Below are 17838 nucleotides of genomic sequence, written 5' to 3'. Positions count from 1 at the left end.
GAATTTGTAACTAAATTTGAAATCAATTATGAATTATTTCATTAAAAATACTATTCTTAGCCACAGCTAAGATTAAAACTAGTTTTTTAACATTTCTTAAAAAATATTGAACAGTTATAAGTAATTTTTTATTATGTTTAAAATTACGTCTGAATAAATCAATTTTCTCAGATATTTCCATAAGCATTAAAAAATTAAACACTACTCACGACAATTGTTAAAACAATTATCAGTAAGAATAGACTTAATCAAACTCCGTTTGGAAACATTTTCAATGCGACATTAATAATTGATATTCAATTTCATATCGCTATAATCACACCACTAATCAGCATTTAAATAAACAAAATCAAACGATAGGTAATTTGTGACATATTGTCATTGTCAGGCTTTTTTTTTTTTGTGAGTATATGTTCATCATTAACATTAATTAAGTATACAATCACAAAATTAAAATTAATTTAAAGTCCCATTATGTGTCACTCCGTCATTTGGTTTAGAACATCTTTTATATTCAGGTTTGATTAATATATACACGACCAATGCACCATAAAAAATTAGTACTATCCCTACACAGTTTAAAAACAGTCCTTCCGTCGACATATGTTCATGCTGTTGGTTCCTAAAATAATAAAAAATATTTTTTATATTATATTAATATTTAAAACTACCTTTGCATATTTTATTTAATGGTGTATAGATACATACAAAGCAAACATGATTTTTTCACTAAATCCCAGTACTGAAGTTACAATAGATAATGCAAACGTCAATATACCAAATATAATGTGATAAGGCATAACAGCTTCTTTATATTTCATTGCTATTTCAGGGTAGAGAAATGATATAAATCCACTTGTAAACTATAAAATATATTAAATAAATGCACAATATATTACATTTTATATGAATTTTGTTTAATAATATGTGTGTTATGTGTACCCTTTTAATTTATTTACGTTTAAGAATTTTTTAGCAAAAGAATATAATTTCCAATCAACTTACCTGAGAAAGAAACATTACAACAGTAATAATTCCCAACCAACTATGCAAACTGTAAAATTTTGGAATAGGTGGATTAGCAATTAAATTTGAATTTAAACCAGTCCATAAACCAAGTACCCCGAAGATTATAATACAACTATGAATTGTTGCATGTTGCATTTTTAATTTTTGTTTTGTAGTATTTCGAAAATTTCTAAAATGAAGGATAGCTGGAAAAAAATACATGTGTTATGTTTTATTTGAATTTATTATAATCTAATATTCTACCATTAACCTTAATGATAACTGAAGTTATTTAAATAAGATAGTAATTTGTATATGGTATGATGCATGACTAATTTTTTCATAAGAGAATAAGTAGTAAAAAAAATGTGTATGACTTTTAACAACTAAATTAAAACAAAAAATCTAGTAACTCACTTTACTGCATATATATATAATATGTTTTAAATATACATCATCATTAAGTAGGTCACTATTACAGTGATTTATTATGGTTGTGATAAATTTGGATTTAACGATAAATTAATGTAAACGAAAAATAATTCTGTACAGAGACGATATGTTTGCGGATTTGTTTGAAAGATATTTTATACTTAATATATCAATATGTTATTAGTAATAAGGAAAGTTGAAAAATCTTTTTTTCAAAACCGTAGAATAAATTCTTAGTAAAATTTAAAAATAGCTAAAAATTAGTCTAAATATTTTAAAATTTAATTAAGTACATAGAAATATTATATTATTGTATACGTACCTAATAGTATAAAGTTTCAAGTCCCTATATTTATATGTTTTCTTAATTATAACCAAATACTTAAAATGGTTAAATGAATAAAAAAAAATAGAATCGTACCCAAGTAGTTTTGTTGATATTTTTAAATTGCTTCGAAGAACAACATTTAAAGAACCTTGTTTTAAATTGTTTAGCCTTAAGTATTAATTTGAAAATATTATAAATGTTTAACTATCAATTATATATCAATTGTATCTTTTAATCAATTATATTTATTGAATAATTTTAATGCTGTTAAAGTCAATATTATAAACAAAAATGTTTAAAAAAAAAAATTGTTTAATAATATGTTGAAATGTGTATAAGATAAACATATCTGAAATCTCGCGTTTTTTTTTAATCTTTTCAACTTAGAAATAAAGATTGATAAAATATAAATTAAATCAAAGATTGCAAATATCTATAAATAGCTCTATAAGAGTCAAATTATATTCAAAATTATATTATTTGTATACAATATTGATGCAAAATAATTGGTAAAAATATCAAACCTTTTAAATTACAATTAAAAAAATATCTTTTTCTCAGTGTTTTTTATTAGTTATAACCTACAGAAACCACCCATTAGGGGTTGGTTAAGATTAACTTGAAAATTAAAGCATTTCTTTTAAATTCAAAAGGTGTCATCGGAGAAAAAATAATCATTGCAAGACCAATACTTTTATTAGTAAAATTTTGAGTGGACTTTAATTATCAAACGATATAAATATTTACACCGAAACATTAAATTTCAAGTCTGTAGTCATAACATATAGATCATACTTTTAACTACAATATAAATATTTAATCGGAAATTATAAATTACTATTCTTACTAATCCTATACAATTTAAAATTAAGCATTCAATATAATTTATAATATTTTATCATATTCTGTTAAATTATAATGTCTACATCATTTTGGTAGGAGTTTGATAATATAATATTTATAACTTATTTAAATATGATAATTCCAATAAATTAATATTTATAAACAATTTTGAAATAAATGCTTACAATTTGCGAATAAATAAATAAATGTGATTGTCATTAATAAAGGATGCCAGTTGCATATTTTTATTGTTCCGCTAAAACCAAAACCAGTGCGATAAAATTGAAGCCATACAAAGACGGATAATATAAGCAATATTCCGATTAACTGAAATCAAAATGGATATATATTTATTCATTTTTACTTAAAAAATGGATGTCATCGACTTGAACATATTTCGTTAATTATTGAAAAAAAAATACTTGAAATACTGAATAAATTGACAAATAACCAGGAATCTGATTTTCTTTCTTAAGTTCTATATTGTGATCGTTTTGTTTATTTGAAACACAATTATTATTCGGTGTAGGCGTTTCATGAATGCTACCATTTTCTAATTCCACTGTAACTGCAATAAAAATAAAATGCATAACATAATTTGGTTATCAAAAATAATAAATAATTAAGTCATGGGTAAGAATATCGCAATTATATAGCAAATTTTCTGTAGAAAAAAAGTTCCGTTGACGTTGTTGGTGTGGATGATTAAAACAATAAATTAGTTTAAACGTGTGAAGGGTATAAGTTTACACTGAAATTCAATATTATGAAAATGTTTTATGATTAAACTGTTTAAATTTATATGTATAAATTATACGAGTACACGAGAGATTGTGAGAATTTGACGTTATACTCCGGAAAATATTGCTAAGTAAATACGATTATCGTACTTCAAATAAAAATATACAATGCTGATACTTAAGTACACATTTATTTACCTATGAATGACATAGGTGTGTAAATACGACAATAATTGATGTTTTAAAAGTTTTGATGAATAATGAAGTACCTATGCCTTTTACAAATGTAAGTAATATTTTATCATTGATGAATAATAATAAATAATTAAATAATATATATTATATTAATATAATACTACTAGTAACACTACAAATATTATATCAGATACAATAAAATATCATACATACCCATTTTTAATATCCAATTTTTCAAATAATTTCAGCACCTAAAATACATCACAATAATATCTAGTAAATTTTAAAATTTGCAAAATATATAATTAGTTATTACCAAATTGTTATCATTAAATTAATATATATATATATACATGATGATATACGGTGATCTGCATTCATTGCATTTAATACCATTCACTATTGTATATTATACACTGAATAAATTCACGATAAACGTTTTGAAGGAATAAAGTAAATCACACGTTTCGCCACGACTGTGTCCGTTTTATGTTTAAAAACAACTAAGCCAATACTGCATTACTGCATATAATATATTGACCGATATATTTGTCTATAAGTACATACAAAGATATTTTAACATCTGGAATGATCAGAATGGTGAAATGTAAAATTTTCACATAATAATGTCTTATTTTTATCTATGAAATACTAAAAATAATAACTCTATGACTTATTAGTATGAAACTATGCGACTACTATAAATTCATAATAATATTGTATATATTTTTAGTAAAAAATACAAGTTATAAATAAAATATAATATAATTTGTTATATACAAGTTATAACTATATTATATATTATTTATAGGTATATAATATTATTATAGATAAATATACTTTACTGGACCAACTCTTTTCGCATTATCCTATATATCTAATAAAATATACTCGTATTTCAGTTAATATAGTACAAAATAACTAATGCACGTTAGTACGTTACAACATCTAATGCATTATTTAAACAATATACCCATTTATTATAGAAATATATGTATATATACGGGTATATTTGTATGTATAAAAAACTTTTCATTTTAATTTTTAAAATTCCATTTCTGACAAACATATTTCACTTTCTGGATAAATCAATAAATAGTATTCTAAACGAGTGTGTAAAGACTAAAGACTATAATGACTAGTGAGAATTAAATCATAAGACGTTATTAATCAACATTAAGTATATTTTAAGCTGGAGATTAACTTATATGATTTAAAAAATTACATATTTGTGTATAGTGATAATAGTGATTTACTACCACTGGTGTCAGGTGATGATAGTGAACATTGAAAACACAACGTTCCATATATAACTAAACTACTACACAGTGTGATTAAAGAATCATGTTCGACCTTATTGTTTTCCTATAATAATAAATAATATATTCTTATTTATTATTATTAATTAAATATTTGTTATGTATGTATAGGTGCATTAATTAAATAAACTATGTATATAATTTAAAATTCGAACGAGTAGTTTTTCAATTATTAAAATGTTTACGCTTAGAATAATTACTTGTTAAAAATAGTTGTACACAAGTATAAAATGTATATAATATTGGAACTAGTATCAATATTAAACATGAAGTATTTTTATAAATTAAAAATTTTAAATTAGGTGTCCATATCCTTGATCATGGACCTATTTTCCTTAGTGTACAAAATAACACATAACTTATAAATTTTGGTTTTATTTCATCAATATCTTCAAAAAAAAAAAAAAATTGTCTGCTAAGTAATTTACAATAAAGAAGAGGGCTTCTTATTTTAAAAACAAAAGTTTATATTTGTAAAGAAGACTTCCTAAATAAAGTACAGAAAATCTCAAGAATTTTAAAATATAAATAGTCTATAAGTATATTTTGAAAATTGCATAACTCAAATAACTTCATTATTGAAAATAAAAAGTGAATAATTATGTTTGGTATATTTTATATAAAAATACAAATATTTCAAAATTAGTTGTATTTCTTATACTTTTCTTATATTCACTCCAGAATTAGCTCATTATTAATTTACAATTAACCTTCCATATTACAGGATTATGAGTTATGGCTGACAATAAAATAACTATCATCGTTTAGTATGGTCAAAAAATGTATGGTATCTACCTAACATTTATATTTTTCAGCTGATTTAAAATATACGTATAATAGTAAATAAATAACATCCCACTGATTTTAAAATAATAATCTACAAATTTATACACACATACATATATATATATATATATATATATATATATTTATTTATTTATACACACATACACATATATATATATATATATAATATGTAAATTAAAACGACCTTTTTTTTTAATTTACCTAAATTATGTAGTTTATATATAATTCATGAACAATCGTGTTGTGATATTTTTGAGTCAACATAGGAAAAATTTCAATAATCGTGTTGTACCTAAGTTTATTCTTAGAATATATTAATTTATTAATAAATTATTTTAAAACTAATGTTGTATGTTGTTATTTAATTTCAAAATGTTTAGTCTATCTTGACATTGATAAAGCAACCAAGCATGCTGAAACTTGAAACTTGTCGTTTGTATAAAAAAACATATAAGTAGGTTCATACACTGAAACATAATACGAATATATTTAAACAGCTTGATATTAGAACACTCTATTATGTACTCATTTAATTTTATTATATTATAGTTTACAGTAACTATTTAAGAATGGTGGATACATGTCTAAAAATGTAATAAATGCATCGTAATTCGGACTTAGTCTTAAAAGTGAATATCAGTTATCAGTTCATGATAATAAAATAAAAATACAATTTAAAAATATGTTCAGTTCACCTAAAATCTAACTAAATCCAAGACCCAATAAATTTTAGAATACTTTCAAATAATTAAAAACTAAGTGTTATTGAAAATACCGGTGCAGTTTTTGAATTGATACATATTACAATAATTATGGTTTATACAGTTTATAGACAATTAAATAATAATAATAATATTTGTTTATAAACAAACAAAAAAAAATAGTAAAAAATTAAATTAAATTACACAACAACTAAGACACAGGTACATTGTTTGGTAGGAAAATGTGGATGGCGAATTTCTTAATATTTAGTAACTAAAATGACACAATTAATGAAAAATATAAATACTCACTAGTATATTATAACGAAGTATCAAAACTTGTCGAATATTACCATATTTGTAGTCGTTAACAATTACTTGTAAATAAATGTATGCAATAAATTATTGAAAATATTTATACATGTAAAACCTTTACAAAGAAGGGGGACCCCGAACAATTTTTAAATAGATATCCTAGGTACTTAAAAAAATTAAAGAAAACAATGTCAAGAAAATCACAGTAGTTATTAATGTATAATCACTTCAATACACACTGGTTTTAAATTAGTTTATAAAATTCGATAAGATAATGTTATTTAAAAAAATTATTATGAAGTCCGGCATTAAAAATGTTTAACAGTTGTATACACAATAATTTTTCGATAACTAATTAAAATTGTATCTTCTCGTATCTTTCTGTTTGAAACGTCTAGTTACACTTTATAAGTACATAAAACATCAATAGCTTATTATATCTCTGATTATAATATAATATATATTTTTATTCATCTTCTGATTCACGTTACAAATAATCTATTGTTTAATTATTATAATAAGTACTTGTACCAACATTGATACGTTTAACACATACACTCATTTTTGCCACCCAAATTGTTAGACAAAAATATTCTGTTTTCATGTACTCCGACCTTAATCGTGTAATCACTCAACTATGGTTGTAAAACATATTTAAGAGCTAATAATAATATGCAGGTATATTTATTAGTTTTACATTTTGAATGGAGTAGTTATTCATTAATTTATACATATGTATGTGTGTGTGTGTGTGTGTGTGTGTGTGTGTGTGTGTGTGTGTGTGTGTGATTATTAGTAAAATATCGTTAAGATGACAATAATTCTCCAAACATGTCATAATGAAATTACTCATTTATTTTTAATAGGATGCATAAAAACTATGTCAAAATTTAGAAATAAAAACCTCATTTGTTTATTGCTCTAATAGAACATACCAAGTAAGAAGTATCGTAAAAATTTGTAAAACATTTTGTTGTTAAAAATACATTAAATTTTGGATATTCATAATCATAGCTAAGGTTAGACAATTTAATAAAAGGTTCTTTACAAGTTTTGCTCACGAGAATTTTAAATTTATTATAATATTTAAGCGTAAAACACCGTATTTTTATGAAACTAATTTAGTTTTTATGATGTAGTAGTTTAAAACTTGAAATTTTCATCAAATGTTTATTCTAGCATTTTATATATACTAAATATATAATTAAAAAATGTTTACACTAAAATATAAGTTATTTTATTGATAGTTTTTTTTTTTGATTTTTTTTGATATTTGAAATATTCTACATGTTTTTTTAATTTCTATAAATCCTTATAATTTTTTTCATCATCATTTTAAGTTTAACGAAATTTGGTAAAATCACAATAATTTGGAAATTATTTTAGTGAAATGTAAAAATTTATACATAAAAATCGTTAGTTGTCTTAACTCCAAATTTAATGTAGTTAATGTCCAATGCATTTGAGCATTTACGCGAAATAATTGACCTACTCCTTTGGCATAGTGAATTAAAATCATAATTAATATTTTACAAGTATAATTAACCGTGGAAATTTTGGAGTTAGCTGTTTATAAGTTACATGACAAATAAAAATGAGTGTATGAAATTCAAGCAACCTATCTTGTGTCACTCTACAATTTTAAAATGTACGTTATACCATTGATTATACAATCAATTTTGGATTTTTATTAAATTTTATAAATGGGTACAAAAGAAACTAAAATGTTTGCAACAAATATTTCAAAAAAATTCAATAAATATTAATTAATTAATTTAGTTTTTAATTATATATAGGTATACCTGAATTTATTTTCCATGTTTCCAATCTGTATTTATCTTTAGGAAATCTAAACATTTTTAAATTTTTAAATTTGCTGAATGATTTACCACAGTTAATATATTGGTAAGTGTTACCAGGCATTATTGCTATTTAAAAAATATTTAAAACACAATAAAAAAAGAAAATTATAGGTGAAAAGTGCCAATAGGGATATCACATGTCGACACTATATCATAAACTACTACAGAACATTCAAGTGCAAAATACAAATTAAAACTTAAAATTATTTAAAATATATATAATCGCCAGACGGAAATATCGCTTAGTGAACAAAACATTCAGCTGTAAAATTAAAAATAAATCAATATTTAAATAATATTATTTTTGTATTGGAATTTATTAATAAACATATTTGCTAAGGCCCATAAGTATTATTAGTTAGTAGTATGAAGTCAGTAGTCACAAATAGGTACTTGATAAAGACCGCGTGGCTGTAAAGTTGTTTACCCCCGCACCAACTTGTCTACTACTGTGTGCGAACCATAACTCTGGTCATCGGAAGTGTACCCCCCCTCCCCTATTAACGGCCGACTACTACAGCGCTCCATAGCAGCCGACGGTATTTGGTAGATCCCTACTTTCTGGTATAGAATGGCTTATCTGTTTATTCTATAATCAATGGTTATACCAAAAGATTTGTTGAGATTTGCAAGTTTACCCTTTACATACAAAACCTATTTTTTGATAGTGAAGTGAGTCCTTGTCATCCATGTTATCCTATAAATTTGAAATTTATATCAAACGGTAACCGCCTATTATTTGCAAGTTTTTTTTTTTTTAATTTACTAAATGTTTTTTCAAAAATAAAACTTTTATACTTGGCAAACATAACATGTGTACCTATGCCAGGGGTGGCCACAACGAGGCTCGCGAGCCGCATGTGGCTCTTGAACCAAACTTAGACTAAAATTAAATGTAAATAAATGTTCCTTCATTTGATTTAAAATGACAAATGTATCTCCATTTTATAAACATTGCTATATAATGTGGCTCACCTCGAATCAACTTTATAAATTTGTGGCTCCCAAAGTTAAGGTTAGTGGCCACCCCTGGTGTATACTAATATGGGTACATGACAAGATTGTAGAGGCTTACCGATGGAGGGAGGGGGTTAAGGGGTTTAACCCTTCAAGTAAAACATGTATAATGATTTCTTTTATAGAATATTACATTTAGGCTAGGAATGTTAGGATCACATTATACTTGTAAATGCCCCCCCCCATAAACGAATTCTGCGAACGCGTATGTAATAAGATTGCACCACATTGTCGGTTAGGGTACCCTGAAACAAAAAAGGACAGTGGGCGTGCTAGTGATAGGTTCAAACATTGAGATTATTGTTTATAACATACTATTATTATGAGGAATTTTACGAACTAAAACAATAGTTTGTATTATAATAACTAATAAGTTATAACTATTATAACTGAAACGATTAATATGTATTGGTTATACAATGATGGATTTAAGAAATACATAATGCAATTTTTTGTTAATTTTCATATTAAACGACAGACTTTTAGTTAAATTTAATCTCGGTATACTTATTATTTTTTGTTTTATATAAATAATATTAGTTTTAAATCATTTGAGACTTAGCCACAAGTCGTTCAGTACCTCGCTTCCTAATAATTCGTAAGTGTATAATGTATAATTGATAATATTATATTTAATAATCTAACACTAATAAATATATGACTGTAGTCTGTAGGTACTTGTTAAATATATTATGGGTAGATGGAAAATTACAGGTAAGTACATGATGGTGATGGTATCTACTACACACCGACTACTCGAATCGATACCGAAATAAAGGTGATTACACGTAATACACCTACACCCATACCTGACGATTATAATTTACTATATTACTGTTAATTATACTATTACACGGTCATATGGTCTGTTATAATATCATCACGTAATACTAATTACGCGGATGTCGGGATGTGCGCATGCCGTATGGGATATGCGTATCAGAATATAACAATTCCGGCACATCGCAAAACACAATCAACATAATATAATGATTGCAAATAGCCGATATTCAATAAGTACAATAAATAGGTAGCCAGGTAGGTATATTAACATAAATTATAATATTGTGGTTTGCAATTCAAATCAAACGCATTAAAATGTATATTTTTTTTTTCGTAAAAATACAACAAGTTTATATCGAAGCATGTAGATAACTCGGTTAAGTAATAGACACATTGCGGGTGAAGTAAGCCAATAACAATTAATGCAATTTTTAAGACTAATAACCAATAGGCATTTTTAACGATCTCACGGCAAGCAGATAAGTGGTGGATGACATTATGTCGTTGTATAGATAGTACAGCCCATCATTATTAAATTTGGCCTTTTATTTTCTTCCGTCGTCGGTTACGGTTGGTATCACTGAAATGCTGGACTTCATTTTTACTTATCAATAATAAAAAAATAATAACAATATCATACTGCAAATCGTAATAGCACGTAATAATGTTAATACAACAATATTATTATTATTATTCGTCTCGCAGTGCACGCTCCACACCGCGTTAAGCGTTTATCAGGTTACCAAAAGTCTTACAACTTTACAGTTCATAGCTCTATCTACTGTTGCCGTGTTTCGTACGACGATAAGAGGTTTTTCAATTTCAGATTTTCACACTGCGGTTTCGGCAATCCTCACAAGACACAGTAATATCGTTCGTCGTCTCAACGTGGTGTCGACTGTCAGCGTGCACCAAACACCGGTACATCGCGTCCAGTTTTCAACGGACTACGGTGAGAGGCCTGAGCACCATGAGCGAATCATTCTCCAACGGTTGTGAACAGGAAGCGCTAAAGTTCGCCAGTCACCTGTCACCGACCAAGATTGGCATGCTCGCCCCGAGCCCGATAGTGACCAGACGGACAAGAACTGATTCAACGTGAGTAGAATTATAATTTTTTACCATGACATTGTCTATGAGTTATGGTATTATTGTGTAAAGACGACGGCCGTTGTGTCACTATCTTTCGGCTGTTGAAATGCACTGGTTATACGTTTCCGTATGTCAATGGTTATGTTTGAGCAGCACGACTCGTTTGTCTTGTTCTAATGTGAGTTTTATTATGAACTATGAATTTTCAATTTCATTGTTGCGTGTAGGTCTGCTCTTGCTCTCAAGAATCCGCAAATATCTGGAAAGGTCAAGTACTTTTGCAAATCTAAAGGACACGGTTTTATCACTCCAGATAATGGTGATCCAGACACGTTCGTACATATATCAGAGTAAGACAAGTTGTTATGGTTTTAATATTTAATTTAATTTGTTACTTATAGTGTGCTATTTTTTTTTAGTATTGAAGGAGAATTTGTTCCGTTACCTGGCGATCAAGTACACTATCGTCTATGCCCTATTCCTCCAAAACTAGAAAAGTTCCAAGCCGTACATGTGGAAATTGTTAATCTAACACCTCAAGTACATTTAAAATGGGATGCTCCAGAAAACAATTAAATACTTTATAATATTTTAGTGATCATTTGTACACAAATATGTCCATTAATGTGTGATGTTTTGCAAATATCTAAACCTTCATTAAAACTGGTACATTCCAATTGTCCATGCTCTATAATATAACGAAGAGACTTTATCAGTTTTACTGATATATTTTTTTTTTTGATTTTAGCTAAGTGCCAAAATAAAATAATCCATCTAATTATACATAATTTTATAAGATATTTGCTTCTATAGTTTTATAGGTAATATTGTATCAATCTAGATTAATTACTCTTTATACGTGTAATATCAAATTTTTAAATGACAAAGTTTAATTAATAAATCATTAGATAAAAACTTACCCACTTTTATAATAATTATTTTTTAATTAAACTATTTTATACAAATGTATTTTTATGTATGTAAATCCATTGCCACTTAATATCAGAATTGCATATACTTAAATTGTTATAATAAATTATATTAATGGTAAAAATTTATCAAAAGCAATGCAGCAAAGGTAAACTATCATCAAATTAATTTTTTCACAGTGGATTTAATACTTTTATCAGTTGTATCATAATTAACAACTTAATCAGTTAATGCTGTAAAATAGAATCTAACAAAAAAATTGTTAGGTATGTAATGAAATAGTTAGGTAATACATATAATTAAAATTATATGTATACTCATTAAAAAAATAAACAACAATATAATATATGCCTTTATTTTTTTCAAGTTACTTTTTATAATAAACAACAATTATGTTTAAATTATCATTAAATTGTAAGAATAATAATTGGCGATGAATTGTCATAATTTTGATGAATTTTTATTTTTGAACAGTGTATGGTTTTTCATTAAAATTATATCACAGTTGTTAACTAATACATTTTGTTACTTTAATAATACATTGGTATACTATTGTTATATTGATTTACAGATATATATATTATGTATGCAAAAATATGAGTAGTCTAATTTCCTTTTTTAAAGTATATTTTTTGATTGATGGACTATGCGTTTTTAAAACTAATGCCGCATTGCTTATGTTAAATATAATTTAGTATTTTAGTATTGCACTTTAACATTGATGTACATTAATTATGTATTAATTTTATATTCAAATGTGTCCCAATAATAAATGCAATTTTAAAAGTAATTTAATCCTTTGCAATTTTGTTTATCAAATATTTTGAAAATTTTACTTACCTTTAATTTTCTAAATAAAAGTCAGGTTGTGTATACATTTACACATCATTTTAACTAGCTAATATTTTGGTAATTAGTTAATTTTCCGTTATATACATGTATTTATTTTTATTAAAAATTATTTTATTTTTTATAATCTTAAATGACCTTAACTAATTATTATTATTTTCAATATTGTGTAACTCCCTAATCAATATCTATAGTTTTATTAAGTGATTTTTATAATCTTTCATAATTTAATGTAATTAATTAAATACTTAAGTTTTATAAGTAAATACGTTGAATTATCAATTTCCAATATAATGTGTTGTAGAATGTAGATAAATGTTGATAAATTAATTGTATTAATATAATATTTCCAGTTATTTGTTGATGGTAAATTTGTTTTTTGTGTTTATTTCTCTTATTTCTTATCCAACTGAAAATAAATATTCAAAATCTATAAAGCTATTATAACATATTTCCATGATTTATTAGTGCCTCATTAAATGGAAAATAGACATTAACAATTTTTAATTTTTAATCACAAAGTGAGCCGAGTTTAAAAATCAATCATTTATATTTATATGTAAATTATTGTTATTTGTAATTGAAAATATTAATTTTTGTATTTTTTTCCTCATTCCCTTGATGGAATGTAATTTTTCTAAAAAAAAATTAATTTAATCTAAGTCCTAAGATACATACAAACAACATTTTTGAGAAATGCAATGGTTTGTAATTTCTCAAAAAGTAAAAATATATTAAACATTTTGTAATTTTTTTCGAAATGTACAATTTCCTATAATTAATCTTCAATATATATATAAATAACAACTGTTTATATTTTTAAAAGTTGTACTAGTTATTTATCGTGCATGTTAATCAATATTAAGGCATTATAGCACACTATAGGTCTATAGCCTCTATCGACTTTGATCGCAGCTCTTCTGATTAAAATAAAAAAATTTGGATTATAAATTTATTTTAATTACTTACACAATCAAATTATACTCCAAACCATTGGGGAGCGCACATAGGTGGGGGTGCTGGGTATGCAACTACACTCCCAATGAATTCAGCTTAGCTTAGTGTTTAGGTACCGAGTTAAATAATATTTCATAAATTAAAAAATTGTTAAATCTGTTTTTATTATTTTACACCCCCGTAAAAAATGTTCTGCTCATGCCTATGCTTCAGATTGTCCACTTAGAAATAAAATTTAAATAGCTTTTATACGTGTATTTTTGAAGAATACTTTTGATAATTAAAACCATTTGCAATCTATAATTTTTTTTTCAAAACAATTTTATAATACCCGATTCTTATGCTGACACAGTGACGCGTTATTGACTGTTGCAGATCCAATATTACAATTAATGTTTAGTAATGAAATAAATATAGTTTATATAGTACATGACATTATAGTTGTATTAATATAACAATTAAATAATATTCTATTACATTAATATTATTATAGCTTTTGGAATAACTCATAGTCTCAATGTTGCGATCAAATTTTCCAGGCACAAATACCGAGATTACCACCGAAAAACATGTACATCAACGTATTGGTCTGGTGGGTTATCTGTATGCCGAACGCTTCTCCGACCACAGCGTTCCATTGTGGACCGTATTTTTTGTCGAGCATTTGTTTTACAGTCTTGGCTGCCGCCTGTTAAAGTTATGTAATTATTATATTGTTAATTGCAGCCATGCAGCGGTGCAGTTTAGGTACTCCAAGGTGATAAGGGCTCTCCCCCTTAATTATTATTTATTTTGTTCAATTGATTTCGATATTATTCAATTAATCTCTGTACATTGTACTATAGCAACAAATCGTATAATATCATATAGCGGTGATTACTATAGAGACAAAGCGATTAGTGATTACCCGATCACTTATTTTTGAATTGCTTAAGTCCTTGCGAGGTCAACCTCTCAAACTCAACTATAACATGTAATCTATCTATATCTATATATATATATATATATAATATACAATAAGAAAATTACGTTTAAATTTAATCAAATAAGATGAAATAAATTAACCAAGTAGGTACATCTTATTGACTGAGGACTTGAAAGAAAAAATTATCCAGTAATGAAACTTAGTGACATAGATTGATCTATACTAAATTGAAGTAATGTAATGCAGCCGGATATGTTTTTTATATTACCTTAAAATTATATTACATTTTTCAAAAATTACGGTTTAGTAACCTATTTTAAAATTACCTTTAATCAATATATCAATATGCTTTACTATCGATAAAGTTAATTAATTTAGCGATTATTAAAGTACTTATACTACTTATAGATTAAAATGTGTTCTTGATCGATAGATTTAAAATTGTTTATTAATAAATGTTTTTTTTTGCCTTTTTTCACATTTTAAGTAGGAATAGGTAATATTTTTAATTAGTTACCTTTAGTTTGTATTGCCATCAAATCTGAACCATACGAGTTAGGATTTCACTCAAGAAAACTAATAAAATAACTAAGTATCAATATGTCAGGAACAAAAATAGAATTATAACTTAAATACTTTATAAGTATCTTTTGTGCATACTAATAAATTAAATTAAATAACGAATCCTTTTTTATGTTTGGGTCAAATTAATAAATAAATAGTAATAATAACTAATTTAATAATTTTTTTTCCATGGATTTCGGTATTATATGTATATTGTGTCTATTGGTGCTAACTAATTAGATAATTAGATAAATATCCAGATAGCCAGATAGATAGGTATTATTAAAAACAATCTATTTGCAGATTATCTATCAGTCGCCTTTTTACAATAATGTATCTGTATAGGTATTTGAAATTTCGAAATCCCGAAGACACTCTATGAGTAATATCTATTATCATATGTAAATAATATTTTCTCAAGTAGATACAATATTATCTAGTAATGGTCCTAATATATTGATACAGACATCAAGGTGTCCGAGTTTAAAAGGTTAGACTTAAAAATATTCTAAATTCCAGTTCCTATGAATAAATTAACAAATTGATTAATCTTACAAAGTAATCTGTTCCAAATTTTTCACAGGCTGTTATTATAACTTCAACCGTTTCAGCTTTCATTTCTTCTGACATATCACACTGCTGACAATTAATAATATTATTTTAATTTTAAAATATAAATTATTCATAATATAAGTGTACATTTTTGTTAAAAAGAAAGTTATGAGATTTTTGATTTACAAACTTTTAAAGCATATATTTTTTTTATAATTTGGCACCTATTAAAAAAAAATTAGCAAAAATAATTTATGTTCAATATTTTTATCAGTATCCATCAAATGCCTTTGTTGGTACCTAAAAATAAATATATAATAACTTAAAACTAATAATATTTATATAAGTATTGAATAATCAATGGTAATAAAAGTATTTATGTATTTGTGTATACTATATATATATTCAAATATTTTTTGTCACTAAAAATAAACGGGATTTCAGACAATTTTAATTTATTACCTTTACAAATTTTGTAACATAATATAGTCAATACCCTATTTCTGTTTATTTTAAGTAGTCTATAAAAGTGCCCTTAGATATTTCTGGAAAATAAAAGTACTATATTTAATTTTAAATTATAATTTATTGCAAAAGTCTATAACATTGAATACGTACCAACGGCATCGGCATACCAGACTTATGAAAGATATACTAGTTAAATCTCATATACATAAACAATTATCAGCCCCCTCCCAATCAAAATCCTGGTGTAAGCATTAGGTATGTCGTATGTACTAAGCATAAGTTCAGATGTGGGTACACTCACTTGCACCAGTGGATAGGTGTGAACAATTTTTTTGTTTTCATCTTCTTTAGTATCTGCAAACTCTTCCATGGTTTATATACACTAATTGTTTAGGTATGGCTAATATACGTATTATAGGTACACAGATAAACGTGTCCGATTGTGGATAACTTAATACATTTTTAAATAGGATACTACAGCAAAAACAATGGGAGTCATAAAACATTCGTTAAGTCGAATACTACTAGCTACATAGTGCGACTATTGATTATTAGAGGTCTATTGTCCATAGATGAGTTGCTATGGATAAATAACGACGCTACAGTATATAATTATATAAATTATATTACAGCTGATTCCGCTGGCTAATAAAATATGTTTTCAACTGAAAAAAAAATAATTGTATTACGAAAATTTACGAATTATTATCTATACCTCGTACAATTTAATGAAATGTATTAATTGAATATTTGGTTTATTAGTTATAGAAAAGTTAGAATCATATTAATATTATTGTTACTTATTTAAGAGATTTTACAGTGAAAACAAATAATATTAATGTAGGTACTTATTTATTAATAAATTATTTATCTATTAATACTAAATAGTATATCAAATCGTAAAACTGGCCAGTGACCACACCCACCTGTTGACGGTTTTTTCAAATAAAAACTAATTGTACGTCTTTTTCACGGTGTAGGGTGTTTTTTAAACTTCTACAAATATACTAGAATATTTAAGGGAAAATCGCTTAATCTTTTAAAACAATAATAGTGTCGATAGTCCAAAAATTTACAACTGAATTCATCAAAAAACCGTTTTTTTGTTGATAAAACTATGTTCTTGGTATATTATCTATGTAGAAGAATGA

At 25.4% G+C, this 17838-nt stretch overlaps 3 protein-coding genes across 8 annotated transcripts; 1 reads left to right on the top strand and 2 right to left on the bottom strand.

The window, feature by feature from the left end:
* Window positions 1–361: 361 nt before the first annotated feature.
* On the bottom strand, window positions 362–6802 carry LOC113548961 (cytochrome b561-like). 4 transcript variants are annotated; one of them, XM_026950075.1, is made up of 7 exons: window positions 6686–6802; window positions 3760–3797; window positions 3034–3179; window positions 2797–2938; window positions 1006–1214; window positions 709–863; window positions 362–622 (listed from the first exon to the last, which is right to left on the bottom strand). In XM_026950075.1, exons 2-7 carry the CDS (start codon window positions 3761–3763, stop codon window positions 457–459), a joined length of 822 nt encoding a protein of 273 aa, XP_026805876.1. In that variant the 5' UTR covers window positions 3764–3797; window positions 6686–6802; the 3' UTR covers window positions 362–456. The 4 variants fall into 4 exon arrangements, with proteins under 4 accessions (XP_026805876.1, XP_026805878.1, XP_026805877.1 ...); XM_026950077.1 differs by lacking the exon at window positions 6686–6802 and adding an exon at window positions 5874–5956; XM_026950076.1 differs by lacking the exon at window positions 6686–6802 and adding an exon at window positions 3863–3953.
* A 4192-nt stretch (window positions 6803–10994) lies between these two features.
* LOC113548492 (cold shock domain-containing protein CG9705) lies at window positions 10995–12230 on the top strand. 2 transcript variants are annotated; one of them, XM_026949395.1, is made up of 4 exons: window positions 10995–11088; window positions 11177–11448; window positions 11670–11792; window positions 11862–12230. In XM_026949395.1, the coding sequence occupies exons 2-4, from the start codon at window positions 11321–11323 to the stop codon at window positions 12016–12018; spliced, it is 408 nt and encodes a 135-aa protein (XP_026805196.1). In that variant the 5' UTR covers window positions 10995–11088; window positions 11177–11320; the 3' UTR covers window positions 12019–12230. The 2 variants fall into 2 exon arrangements, with proteins under 2 accessions (XP_026805196.1, XP_026805195.1); XM_026949394.1 differs by having other exon boundaries at window positions 11034–11448.
* Window positions 12231–14695: 2465 nt separating this feature from the next.
* On the bottom strand, window positions 14696–17193 carry LOC113549563 (dynein light chain 4, axonemal). 2 transcript variants are annotated; one of them, XM_026950923.1, is made up of 3 exons: window positions 16989–17193; window positions 16223–16306; window positions 14696–14866 (listed from the first exon to the last, which is right to left on the bottom strand). In XM_026950923.1, exons 1-3 carry the CDS (start codon window positions 17055–17057, stop codon window positions 14705–14707), a joined length of 315 nt encoding a protein of 104 aa, XP_026806724.1. In that variant the 5' UTR covers window positions 17058–17193; the 3' UTR covers window positions 14696–14704. The 2 variants fall into 2 exon arrangements, with proteins under 2 accessions (XP_026806724.1, XP_026806725.1); XM_026950924.1 differs by having other exon boundaries at window positions 16223–16303.
* Window positions 17194–17838: the final 645 nt, after the last annotated feature.

Source organism: Rhopalosiphum maidis, chromosome 4, assembly GCF_003676215.2.
Source record: "Rhopalosiphum maidis isolate BTI-1 chromosome 4, ASM367621v3, whole genome shotgun sequence".
NCBI classification, from domain to species: domain Eukaryota; kingdom Metazoa; phylum Arthropoda; class Insecta; order Hemiptera; family Aphididae; genus Rhopalosiphum; species Rhopalosiphum maidis.
The sequence above is the reverse complement of the archived record's forward strand: the minus strand, read 5'-3'. Positions and strand labels throughout refer to the sequence as shown.